Source organism: Ascaphus truei, chromosome 8 (genome assembly GCF_040206685.1).
Source record: "Ascaphus truei isolate aAscTru1 chromosome 8, aAscTru1.hap1, whole genome shotgun sequence".
In the NCBI taxonomy this organism is placed as follows: Eukaryota; Metazoa; Chordata; class Amphibia; order Anura; family Ascaphidae; genus Ascaphus; species Ascaphus truei.
The window spans coordinates 40,909,420-40,923,856 of NC_134490.1; the positions used below are offsets into that span (position 1 = coordinate 40,909,420).

The 14,437-nt window shown below is 42.3% G+C and overlaps 1 protein-coding gene across 2 annotated transcripts in view; it reads right to left on the reverse strand.

Moving 5' to 3' along the window:
* Positions 1–8,096: 8,096 nt before the first annotated feature.
* Positions 8,097–14,437, reverse strand: part of NRTN (neurturin) — a 69,244-nt gene continuing 62,903 nt past the window's right edge. For both annotated transcript variants that reach the window (XM_075611630.1, XM_075611629.1), the window contains exon 3: positions 8,097–13,747. In XM_075611630.1, the coding sequence (XP_075467745.1) occupies positions 13,314–13,747 (434 nt within the window). In that variant the 3' untranslated portion in view covers positions 8,097–13,313. The remainder of the gene's footprint in view (positions 13,748–14,437) is intronic.

A 14,437-nucleotide genomic window follows, 5' to 3' on the forward strand; every position in this document is an offset into this window, starting at 1 on the left:
TGCACAGCGATATAATAACACGCAGAGCGATATAACATGCACAGCGATATAATAACACGCAGAGCGATATAACATGCACAGCGATATAATAACACGCAGAGCGATATAACATGCACAGCGATATAATAACACGCAGTGCGATGTAACATGCACAGCGATATAATAACACGCAGAGCGATATAACATGCACAGCGATATAATAACACGCAAAGCGATATAATAATGTGCAGAACAATATAATACCACGCAGTGCGATGTAACTTGCACAGCGATATAATAACACGCAGAGCGATATAACATGCACAGCGATATAATAACACGCAGAGCGATATAACATGCACAGCGATATAATAACACGCAGAGCGATATAATAATGTGCAGAACAATATAATACCACGCAGTGCGATGTAACATGCACAGCGATATAATAACACGCAGAGCGATATACTAATGTGCAGAACAATATAATACCACGCAGTGCGACGTAACATGCACAGCGATATAATAACACGCAGAGCGATATAACATGCACAGCGATATAATAACACGCAGAGCGATATAACATGCACAGCGATATAATAACACGCAGAGCGATATAACATGCACAGCGATATAATAACACGCAGAGCGACGTAACATGCACAGCGATATAATAACACGCAGAGCGATATAACATGCACAGCGATATAATAACACGCAGAGCGATATAACATGCACAGCGATATAATAACACACAGAGCGATATAACATGCACAGCGATATAATAACACGCAGAGCGACGTAACATGCACAGCGATATAATAACACGCAGAGCGACATAACATGCACAGCGATATAATAACACGCAGAGCGATATAACATGCACAGCGATATAATAACACGCAGAGCGATGTAACATGCACAGCGATATAATAACACGCAGAGCAACGTAACATGCACAGCGATATAATAACACGCAGAGCGATATAATAACACGCAGAGCAAGGCATTGCAGGCCCCCCTGTCAGTAAAATAGTTTAAAAAAAAAAAGAAAGCACTATAAAATGAATAGAAGGGGTGAAGGAATCCTTTGGAAGGGTCTCAGGTTTTCCCTTGACGTGTCTGCCCATATTCCCACTTGGAGCAGCTGGGGTAATGTTTAATGGCAGCTGTTATAAGGGGGTGCCAGGCCTAGATATCAATGGAAAGGATGGCGGGAGACCCAGAGGGGGAGAATGGAAACTGCAGGAGGGATGTGTCAGGGCTTAGCAGGAGAGGAGAGGAGAGGAGAGGAGAGTTGAGGGGTTGGTGACAGGGAGAAGATTATAGAAGACATTTACACCCCTTGACTGCCAGAGGGTCCCGTAATTATATGCAGAGCAATATAATAATAACACTCAGAGTATAGTGTTACTGACTCAAATGGCAGAGAAGGGGTTAATAAGGCATACATCTGGGCTCTTCTTCAACCTGCTGCCCACGGGTCAAATGCAGCCCGTGAAGGGCCGAGCCGTGGCCCTTGGATTCTCTGCCCCTGCAAATTTCATACTAGTTGCCTAGGCAGCTGTGTCACTTTTCACACTGAAACTCACTTGTAAATGAAGGTAACGTAAATATATGCGGTACGGATGTTACAACTGCTTGCAATATGTTGAAATATAGTCATTTTTAAAAGTATGAGCCTGTCATACTCAGTATCTAAATTGTTCCCTCTACAAGCAAATTCGACATTTCAGTCGGGAAAACGTTCCAAGAGTGGGGAAAGAGTGATGTGTATTGGACCCCTTAGTAAACACCTAGTAAATAAGGACCCAGATAGATAACATTCGAGGAATTAAAAGGAAAAAAAAATCAAGCAGATAACTCGCATAATTTCTCATATAGGAAACCGATACATTACTGCTGAAGTCTAGAAAATCACAGAGAAGAATAATGTATTTGATAATTGCTTTGACTTGACGAGAGGTGGGAAATACTCGCTATCAGAGCGACATAATGTAATTAGAAACAAAGATTTTTTTAAAAGCATTGAAGGAGTGCTATCAATATGGAAAGGAGACTTTAAGGAAATTGATCATCTAGATCTTATTTTGACAGGATTAGAGGGGACATGCAGATTAATAATCTCAGAAACATAGAGGGAGATGCTATAAAAATGCACATATAGGGCATTCTTTGCATTTGACATACAATATAAATGTATAAATTCAGCTCTTAAGGAATTTACATCAATTGTGTACATGGCTTCAGGGCCGCAGACAGATTTACGATCGGGGCCCGCCCTCCCCTGTGTTAGCAGTCTTGCGAGCCACCCCATTTTCGCACCAAGCGAGCCCCCTCTATTTCCCCTCCTCTTCCCATGTATTTCTCGCCTATTTTTCTCACTCCCTCTCTTACTTACTCACCCCTCTCCATCAACTACCCCACTCTCACTCAATCCCTCCCCCCGCCTTTCATGTATTTCTCTCCCCTGCGTCTCACTCTCTCCCTCTTTTCCTCACTCCCTCCCTTACCCCATCTCTTACACCCCCTTTCTCCTCTCACTCTCCCCTCCTCTATCAATTACCCCACTCTAACTCAATCCCCCCTTCTCACACTCATTTTGTCCCCCTCACACAATCCCCCCCACACAATACATACCAAAAAACTCCAATTCCCCAAATACAAAAAAACTTCCATCAACCCCCAATACATATTAAAAAAACACCCCCCAATACATATTAACACCCCAACCAAAAATACATATAAAAAGAAACCCTCACCCCCCAAATACATATAAAAAAAATCCCCACCCCTCAAGTACATATAAAAAACCCACACCCCAAATAAATATTAAAAAAAAAAACACCCCCACCCCCCCCAAATACATATCAAACAAACCTCTCGCCCCCCAAATATATATAAAATACAGACTTACTTAGGAGATGGTCTCAGGCCTCTGACTGAGCCCGGTGGCTGTGGGGTGCCCAAGTGGCCTTCTAGTTGCTGCCTAGCTCTCCCTCAGCTGCGTGCCTCCCTCAATGACTGTCCCACGCTGTGCTTATGACACCAGCGTGCGCCGGGCCTCTCTTGTATGCTGGAAGCTGGGTCAGCCCGGTGCGCTGGTGTCAGAAGCTCGACATGGGACAGTCAGTGAGGGAGGCCCGCAGCTGGGGAGAGCTCAACCCCGGTGGCAACTAGAGAACGGTTCCGACCGCCAGGACCCCCCAAAGCCACCAGGCCCGGGACACTTATCCCAGCTCTCCCCCCATCGGCGGCCCTGCATGGTTTTGCTCAGTCTCTCATACTTTGTCAGGTGTTGGATTCACACATGCTGGGTGTAGATAATCTGATGGAATAATAATAGGCACCAGGAGCTTTTATAGCACAAACAGGAGCTTCATTCCCAGCCGTTAAGAATACTCTTCATTCTTGGGCACACTTCACTCTATTCACATGTATTTATATATTTACAGTGTTTGTATTATGCTTCTTCCCTAGATACCCTCATCTTAATACTCTAGGGAGGTAATGAGGCTTGTTTCTCTTTGGGATAGCTGAATCTTCCCTCTTCTATATAGCGTCCAACATGTCCTATTACTAGTGAGCCCTTTGCAGGCATTGGTCGACATTCTATTTCCTTGGGGTTAACAAATGGGTTAATCATGGCCATTGCTATGAATGCTATCTGGGTAGAGCACTTTCCCCAACTATAAAACAGCAAACGGGGACAGATCAATCTTAATACACATCTTCTATACAGGGAAACATATTTATATTATTAACAGTGAGGCTCCTCCAACTGTCACTCCCAGGAACCTAATTCTAGAACTTTCGGACTGACTATATATACCCGATAGTGACGTCACTCGCCACTAGACTTCCACTGGGAGTGGCTCCTGTCCAGACAAGTCACTCTTTACTACTTAAGGGGAAAGATATGTTACACAGCGTGAGCCCACCCAGTTAACGCATTAGGGCCATTAACCCCTTAACTCAATAGTAGTCCCAAAGGGAGGCAACACAAGGCAAAGGTAGATTCAGAAAATAAATGTCCTAAATGTTTGACTCCTAAGGCGGATCTCAAACATTGTTTATGGGAATGGTCCAAAGTGAGCACATTCTGGGGCAGGTGCTGGAGTTTGTTACAAACACCACAAAAACAACTACACTTATGGAACCAATATCAATTTTATTTGGAAATTTAGAAAAATGGAGAAAAAAAATGAATGGGAGGGGGGAAAATACCAAAGTTTACAGAACTGGGGTTTGCTGGCAGAGAAGAAAACGATTGTTACAGGGATCAAAAAAGATCCTCCAACATTAGAAATTGTAAATACATATCTTACTCCATTAATGACATTCGGTAAAATGGAAAGAATAAAGAGTAACACTCCAGTGCTCTTCGAAAGAAACTATAAGTTTATTGTGCACAGATCAACGTTTCAGTTCGGCTGCAACGGCTGCGAACCTTTAACTTGATACCGGACCGAAACATCGGTCTGAGCACAATAAACTTTTATAGTTTCTTTTGATGATCACTGGAGTGCCACTACTCTATATTCTTTGGATTAAAGGCCGTTTGTGCGATTACACAGGACTGTTGTTGCTGAGTACCTGTGCCAGCTATTCCAAGTACCGTGAGTGCACCTCTCATTCGACTGTATTAGATCAAATGGAGGCAGAAGACAATAAAACACAAAATACAGAAAACTTTTTTTTTTTTCAAAAATGGGACCCTTTTATTGAAATGATCCCACAAAGTAACAAAGGTGTTTGAACATCCCAAGCGGTGCCTTGAGAAGCAGCTAAGAGGAGAATAGATTTCCTAGGCCCCGGGCAAAGCCAAAGAAAGGTATAAATCAGTAAGAACACAATAAAAATAGAAGTAGTATATGAACACGCTGGTCAAAATATAAGACGTGATGTTATTTTTTCCTGTCAATTTGCTTTATTTTAGGTATGTTAAGTACTTTAATTATTGAAATGATTTAAAGGGTTCATGTTATTTATTATTTGTAATGTTAAGTTGATAAGTCATTTAAATGTCTCAATATGATTTAAGATTGATTTGGGAATATGTTGTTGTTATTGTTGTAAGTGATAATTTGTATACATGTAAAATAATAAAACAATCTATAATAATAAATAAAAAAATATGTATAGTTTTTATATTTTGAAGTTTTTAAATGTATCTACAATGAAATTGCAATAACCTTGTCGCCCTTCTACGCCTAAATGTTTTCTGATCTGGCCCCTTTGGAGAACTAGTTGAGGAGCCCTAGCATACATATTTAACTATATCATCTATTTCTTTAGGACTTTTAAAGTCCTATACAATTGCACCTCTATGCAGCCAACTCTGGGTTGAAATGCTGATAGTAGTCATCTCTAGCATTTAAGGGGTTAAAAGGATGAGCATGCGTAGGTTGGTAGATAGAAGAAAAAGCAGTGGTACTCTAAGCCCTGCCACCCCCCCCCCCCCTCCCATAGTACAATCAAATCCCAGTCTTGTCAATCCACTCTGGGTATGTTTAGTTAACCATACACAAACCTTGATAGATGTTTACATTAAATCAGCAGATGTTCTCCAGTATGTCAAGAGGACCTTCATGGGTCAGATTGTTCTCAGAAATGTGCTGGTGGTACCTGTGCATGTGATGTATTTGACATCTTAAGGGATTTGCAGAATTAGCCTGTCATGACCCATCCTAAACTGTGTTCCTGCTGCGTCCGATTAATGTCCTTTAAATCAGATCCCTGAAATGGAAGGTAAATTGGAGATTTTCTATAAGGTTCTTAAAGGCTCTTATTTAATCTGTGCTGGGTTACTGAAAAGGATGACATTAAAGGGTCAGTCCCACATAGGAGCTAAGTGAGCTAATGACAGTGACATGTTTAATGAGTTAAAGGGTTAGTCCCATGTAAAACTAAGGTGACACAATGACAGTGACATGTTCAACAGGTTAAATGTTTTTTTTTCTTCAGGTTAAATGTTTTTGTTTTTAAACAAATCAGGTAATTAAAGGTTTTTGTAAATAAAAGGTCACTTTGGCCCTACATGGGGCTGACCCTTTAACCTATTAAACATTTCACTGTTATTAGGTCACTTTGGCTATTTGGTTATTAGGTCACTACATGGGACTGGCCCTTTAACCCATTAAACAAGTCCATGTCTTTAGGTACCTTTGCTCCTACATGGAACGTAAACTTTAATGACTCCCTTCCCTACCATATATACTGACCTATGGATATACTTGTGTGGCTGCAGCCCCATCTCATCTGCATGATCTAATTTGAGAGCACAGAGAATTTATTTAAGATTGGGCTCAAATATCAGCTAGGGCGGGTCCTTTAACCTCTGTAGTGCACATCTGCCACTGAAGGTGAAGCATGCTGAGGAATTCTATTCCTTAGCATGAAGTTCTAATCTTGTGATGTTGACAGTACAAGCATTAGATGACCGTCTCACTCATTCCCATTATAAGCCGCCTCGTTCTTACTTATTGAAGTCAAATGATTTCATTAGTACAGCATTTCATCATTGACTTGGATAACTCATTTAAACTCTTGGATCTCAGTAGCTATGGAACTACGGTTACAAATAAGTGCATTTCTATTTAGAAATAAGAAAAGGAGTTTGATTATGAAGTTATAATGTTGGGACGTTGACCGGACAATTATTAGAAGGCACACTCACTCATTAAAAGATGGTCTCATTCACTTGAATACAGTCTCACTCATTGGAAGACAGTCTCACCCACTGGAAGACAGTCTCACCCACTGGAAGGCAGTCTCACCCACTGGAAGGCAGTCTCACCCACTGGAAGGCATTCACACTAATTAGAAGGCAGCCTCAGTCATTGGGAGGCATTCTCACTCTTTACTATATACATGGCAGTGCTCTGTCTCTCATACCTGTTCAGGGTGCTGGGTTGGTGCAGGCTGGGGGTGGTTATGCCGATAGAGTAAGGATGGGTGTCAGGAACTTTTAAAGTACAAAAAGAGCTTTATTCAATATCCGTTTATAAGGCTTGCCATAAAAGGACACACTTTACACTAGACATTAACTGGTGAAAAATGATAAAGGTACTCTGTGCTTCTTCCCCTGGTAGCTCGCACGCCTACGCTGGGGAGGTACTTATGCTTGTTTCCCATAGTATTGGTTTGATTAGCAATCTCCTGCATTGCGTCAATAATGCACCTTCTCAAGAGGCTCCCTGTTGGAAATACACTCTGTTTTGTGGGTTCAGTATCAAATTACTGTGCACTGCATATCTTGTCCATTCATAGTGGATTGGGAGTTTACTAAGGACCTTCTGGTGTGGCCGATCCGATTATGCTCCAGAATTACTACTCTGAGAACTCCTGCTAAAAACATGCTTACTCGTCTACCAGCATGAGAACAATCTTGGGCCATTACTTTAGGCGCTAGCTATATAAGGCACATTACTTAACTGAAAATAATAAACAGGGACAGGACCATCTTACTATACATATCTATACACATAGTCATATTTACAGCACTCACGGTGAGGCCCTCTGCTAGAACTCCAAGGAATCTGCTTCCAGAACATTGGGTGGAGCTATATATACCCTTCTATCTCCCTATGGTTATATTACTTGTCACAAGACACACAAGGGAGTGGCAATCCCTTCTGCACAGTAATCTTACATCACATGATGGGGAGGGGCAATACCAGAGTGATCCCACCCGGTTAACCCATTAAGGCCATTAACCCATTACATTATTTAGTAGCCCCCAGAGGGGGGCTACAGATAGCAGTCACTCATTGGAAGACAGTCTAACTCATTGTAAGGCAGTCTCGCTCATTGGAAAGCAGTCTCACTCATTAGATTACTATCTCACTCATAATAAGGCAGTCGCTCATTTCTATTGTAATCTCCCTCATTCTCACCTACTGAAGTAAAAAATATTTAATTGATATATTATAATTGACTTGGATAACACATTTTAACTCTCGGCTCTTAGTAGCTATAGAATATTGGTTATAAATAAGTGAATTATTTATTTAGAACTATGAAAATGTCTTATAATTGTAGGAGAAATGTACTGTACATTAACCTTGCAATATTCCACGTTTTTCAGTTATTTAATATTTATTTTTTTGCATTTCTTGACGCTTTTGTACAAAATAACATGGTACAAATAAAACTTTGAGGAATAATAAGGAATAAATACAATTTTACAAAGCAAGAAAACATTCTAAAAACAGGTTTAAATAACAAAAGAAATAAAATAAACTTATCTCTTGTTAACATTAGCAAAACTTTTATTATATAAAAGAAAACATTTTTTGTAATGTTTAAAAGGACCGTTCCCTCATTTTGAGTTATTGTGATGAGAAAAATATCGGCGACGTTTCATGTTTGTGAGTAAAGGGATGTTAACCCTGTTATTCTTACCATGTTGTATTGTGCAGTGGTACTGAGTATTTATTTCATTTAAGTCTGAGTCTCAATCAATGTTTTTTTTAGCGCACCAACTACCGAAGGGATTCGCAATGTGGATAATCATGGTGAGTAATTGAGGCTGGTGCACAAATACTTTGCAGAAGAGGTGGGCCCTTAGTGAGTCTTTCCCTGATCATCTAGAATCAGAAGGTCAGCCTACATTAGATTTAAACCCAAGGACTGTCTCTGATAATCTGGAGTCACAAAGTAATCTGACATTAGATTTAAACCCCGGACTGTTGGAACCTGTCCCTGTTAATATGGAGTCAAGAGGTGACCGTACATTAGCTATAAAACCTAGACTGTATGGTTCGGACTGTGATAATATGGCGTTAGGAGGTCACACTACTGTACATTAGTTAGCAAACCAGGTTTATCTGAGTGTCCAAGACTAAACATCATCTGTAACTATGCTTTTCCGCATTTAGATGTTTCAGGCAGTGTAAAATGTACAGCTATACTCAGTACCGCTATACATTGTAACACACTTATTTCTCCTGAGGATTCCACACCATGTAGCAGTTGTGACAAATGGGCCATATTGACTAAGCGGTGCTACGGTATAAGAAACCTTTAGGCACTGTTAGACACCTTGCAGCCCATTCAATTGAATGGGCCTTAAGATGTCTTGTGACATAGCAACACTTACTCAATATGGCCAAAATATATGTGCACTATTTCAGGATGACAAAGGTGGGACCCACAGCCCAGTGAGTTTGTGCATCCAACTGCAGTGTGACAGTGACACAGACAGAAGAGACATGGCTCATTGAATCTAATTATCCCACCATAGGGTGACAGTGACTCAGGCAGTAGGGACTTATGCCCCACTGAATCTATTTCTCTCACAATAGGGTGACACAGTGACACAGACAGAAATTACCTAAGGTTCATAGAGACTGTCCCTTCCACTATAAGGAGACATTGACACATGCAGAAATGATCTATTGACCACCCTGTCCCTTACACAGACAGAAGAGGCATAGTCTGCCCCTCCCACAGCAATGTGACACAGAGGCAGAATGTATGGCACTTCTGGTCAGGCTTATGGGAAATTATGTGTATAAGAAGGGTGATCTGGATAATGTCAAAATGTGCAAGTAATGTTTCTAAGAGGGTGATGCTGACTTTTAAAAAGTAAATCCCATTATGAGAATAATCTTAAACATAAAGAAATGTGTAACACTGAATCCTTACCTCATAGCATCTATATGACCATCACTCTATGACGTGTTCCCTCGCTTTGTAGATCATACAATAAGGCACTTGGAAGTGGAGTATCTACGAGTCTTGGAAGACATACTCTTGATTATAACAACACCTCTCTTCACATTACATTATCATTTCTCATAATGGGAAAACCAGGTCAGAAATCACCCAACATTAGATATTAGCCAAGGACTATCTGAGCCTGTCCCTGATAATCTGGAGTGTGTAGGTCACCCTAAATTAGATATAAACCCAGGACCGTTTGAGCCTGTCCCTGATAATCCTTCTGGTTTAGCATAAAATATTCTCTATAGAGACCCTATGGGAAATATATAAATTCAGAACAGTTTAAACTTTTTTTTTTTTTACATCTAGAGTAAGATGACCATCCTGAGGCTGCGGCCAGTGTGGCGCTGAGCGTGCAAGCGCTCATGTGCGGTGGTGCAAGCGGCAAATTCAAATTGGCTTGCTTGGCAAGCAGCTAAGCGCCGCGCATACTCAGGCGCTTGCTCACGCTGGCCACACACATTGCCGCAATGTTTTTCATCGCGGCCAGCGTGAGTGCGCCCGCCCGCTCAGCGCCACCCTGGGCAAGGCCTAAAACCAGAGGGTAGCCTCCTGGCCCAAGATATATAATATGGCAGGCATACGTTTATATGGGTCCATGATAAAATGGATGAGAAGTAAAGACTAACTCACCGTAACTGCTCATTTGCATGTCATTACCCAGAATACCTGGCTGCAGTGTAAGCATTTTTTGCTAAGCGATAATGGGGTAAAGACAAGGTTGCAGGCAGGGGTGGGCTGGCCTGGGGGGCAGGACGGCAATTTCCCCTGGGCCACTCTGATTTGAAAGGTTAGAGCCGGGACTAAAAGGAAAAGAGGAAACGTACATATCGGGCCATAGAGGGAGCCTGTGAGCAGCCAGATCTCATGTGGCTGCTCCTCTGGGCCTGTCCTCTCTGAAGTCCCTTCTGTTGGTTCCTGCAGGCTTGTTGTGGGAAGGTCAGTTAATGTGTTGGTCAACTCAGTTTGTGTTAGTCTTTGTGTGTCTGTCTGAATCAGATCTAATCACCATGTGTGGGAAATGTGAGTCTGTGCGGGTCAGTGTGTGCCTGTGAGTCTTTGCTGGTCTGTGTGTGCCTGTGAGTGTGGCCAGTGTGGGTCTGTGCGGGTCAGTTTGTGCCTGTGAGTATGTGCTGGTCAGTGTGTGCCTGTATGTGTTGGTCAGTGTGTGCCTGTATGTGCTGGTCAGTGTGTGCCTGTTTGTGCTGGTCAGTGTGTGCCTGTGAGTCTGTGCTGGTCAGTGTGTGTCTGTTAGTATGTGCGGGTCAGTGTGTGCCTGTGAGTATTTGCAGGTCAGTGTGTGCCTGTCAGTGTGTGCTGGTCAGTGTGTGCTTGTATGTCTGTGCTGGCCAATGTGTGCCTGTGAGTCTGTGCGGGTCAATGTGTGCCTGTGAGTCTGTGTTGGTCAGTGTGGCCTGTGAGTCTGTGCGAGTCAGTGTGGCCTGTGAGTGTGTGCTGGTCAGTGTGTGTCTGTGTTGGTCAGTGTGGCCTGTGAGTATGTGCTGGTCAGTGTGTGTCTGTGTTGGTCAATGTGTTCCTGTGAGTCTGTACTGTTCAGTGTGTTCCTGTGAGTGTTTGCTGGTAAGTGTGTGTCTGTGAGTCTGTTCTCTGTGTAAGTCTGTTCTGGTTAGTGTATATCTGTGTCAGTAAGTCTAGGCTGGTCAGTGTGTGTCTGTGCCAGTCCGTGTGTTTGAGAATTTGTGCTGCTCAGTGTGTGTGAGAGAATTTGCTCTGGTCAGTATTAGTCTGTGCTGACCAGGTTATAAGAATTTGACCTGGTCAGTCAGTGTGTGTGCTGTGCAGTATCTGTGTGTGTGTGTGTTTTGGAGAATGCATTAGGTGTGTGTATGGGGAAAATGTGTGGCGTGTGTATATTATTATGTGATTGGTTGTTTGCATGTGGTGAATATATTAGGTGTGTGTTTTCTCTTGTGTTTATGGTGCTTATGTATGCAGTTGATATGTGTGAGGGTCAGTGGTTGTCTGTTTTTTGGGCCGGTAGGGTACATGTGCCCCCTAGTTAAAAATCTGCCAGCCCCTGGTTGCAGACCTGTTTGAGACATGTAAATGTACCCACAACAAGTGGTATTTTTATTTGCTGTCAAATATTTCCAAAAGCCGGTTCAAAATGTAATCGCAGATTTCCAACCACCAGAGGGTGGTATATACACATAGAAGAATTACCACCCACTTTCAGATTATCAAGTGACAGCACTGGTTTTTTTTAGCTAATGTAGGGTGACATCCCAACTCCAGATTATCTGGGACAGACTGTCCGGGGTTTATATCTAATGTGGGGTGACCTCCTCATTCCAGATTGCCAGGGACAGACTCAGACAGTTCTGGGTTTATATCTAATGCATAGGATGCAGATGACTACAGAAGTCTTCTATAGCACTGTCATTGTCACGGTGCGTTGGAAAACCCACATTCAATGTTCCACTTCAATGGAGATTGTATTATTCTTTATTTCTAAATTATATATGTACCTCTCTTCTTTAGCTTGAAAATTGAATACGGTAAAAAACACCTTTTCTAGTGGAATGGGACACAGCATGATGTAATTTCCACAGGGCTGTTTTAAAAATGGGTCCATAGTGGCTTGACAACTAGCTTCACACTGCCACAGTGCTGCCATATTTAATGAGACTCGTCTTCTTTTTAATGGACTTTATAATACTCATGAACAAAATAGCATTATGGGAATAATTTCCACCAATATTTATAGATATTCCTTGATATTTACAGACAATACATATATGTGTACAATTAAATAATGCTGATAACCTGTGGGTTTTTATATACTTCAGAGTACTCTGACTGTAAAAATCCACACGCATGTAACATGTCAATATCGTTTCATGTTGAAGATGGAGGAGCATAGCTTTTGGCACAGGCATACAAATAGACTATTTAGTCTGCTCTGGGCAGGTCCCCAGCTTCCTGTCTGGATGGAAAGTGATGCATCAGTGTATGGGTAGACATTTAACATCCTAAGTGAGTGATAAGAATAACTCATAAATCATCGCTCACCCTAAGTGAGTAACGATTAGATGTTTATTGTCTACTGTAAGATTTTGTAGATCATGAGCCACTGTTGGTTCAGAAACCTCAAAGGATAGAGACCAGCATCTCGAAGAGAAGGTCTGTTGATTGCCATGACACCAAAATACAACTCAACATCCCACAGTTGGTTGACCATCCCAAGAGGAAATCCAGTTGAAGTAGAAACTTGCCTCTGAAACATCATCCCTGCATTACCACCATCTTATTTGTAGTTTCTCCTTCCTCTTTTCTTATTCCCATCTTATCACAGGAGAAGGGTGGAATCCTTAATGAAATGCTAGGGTGACTTTCCTATAGGTGGTATAATGCTCTTCCATTATGTTATCACAGTTCCACCAGTACTAAAAGCATCGTATCTGCTCCAAGAGTCCAATTATTGAAAAAAAAAAAAATAAGTGAGGTAGAAATTAAAACAACCTGGCAAACCTCTTGCCTCTAGTTCCCTTGGACATCCTAGCGCCTGGGAGAGGGCACTGACTCTCTGGCGGTCTCCAAACTTCTGCTTGTGCTTTCTCTGGCTGCTTCTCCTCTATGTAACGTCACACGCAGCCGCAGTCCTTAGCGGAGACCTCTTTAATGGTGTGGTACTGATTTTTGGCATCCAGAAAGGAGATATCGTCATCGTACGCTAGTGGCCGGCAGCAGGGCCTGGCCCGGACTTTCTCCTTCTTGATCTTCTTCTTGCCACGGATGCTCTTCAGGGAAAGATCGTAGTTGCGCAGGGCGGTGTCGCAGGTGCCACTGCAGTAGCGAAATAGGACGGTCTCGTCGGATTTGTAGCCCAGGCCTAGCTCGCTGACGCTCACCTCCAGCCCCTTCAGGGTGCACGGTTGGTTTCGCGCCCGGGCCCTCTTCATCCTGGCTCCGTTTTTTGGGTCGTCTCCAGAGTGGACGGACTGGCTGTACCTCTCGACCAGAGTGGAAACAAGCTCCCTGATCTCTCCTTGTGTGTAGCTTTCGAAGAGAGCGGTGTCTGGAATGGAAGAAGTGGGTAAATTAATTGTGGTATCATATTGAACTGGACTGTATTGCATTATGTAGTGTGAGCTGTTTTCTGCTGGAAGGCTGTTCCATTAACTCACTACCCTTTAATTAAAGGACTTCCTCATGTTTTCCCTGAGCCTCCCATCATTCAGCTTCAGACCATGACCACTTGTTCTAACTTCTTCTTTATATGGGAAATGCTTTCATCATAACCACTTCTCTCACCTTTTCCTGTCACCTTCTTTAAAGTAATCACATACTCATTCTCCCTAACTACTGCTATTGCTCCATATACAGCTCAACCCCGTTATAACGCGATCCGTTGCAACGTGAATCCGCTTATAACGAGATGCAAGCATGGCTCCCAATTTTCGTATTTATAAATACTTTACAATACAATTATTGGTATTTTAAATACTTTATTGTACAATGCATACAATTGTACATTATTTCTAACGCAATCTGCTTATAGCGGGATGTGATTCTTTGGACCCCAAGCACAGTGTTATAAGGGGGTTGAGCTGTAACTGCACCTTATAACACCTCTCTAACTCATCCTGTTGCTCTATATAACCACTCTCTATAGCTCTCCTAGCTTCTCTTACTGTTAATATAACCACTTCCTATAACTTCCTATAACGCAGGGGTTCTTAACCAGAGCAAGTCAAGGGGGTCCGTG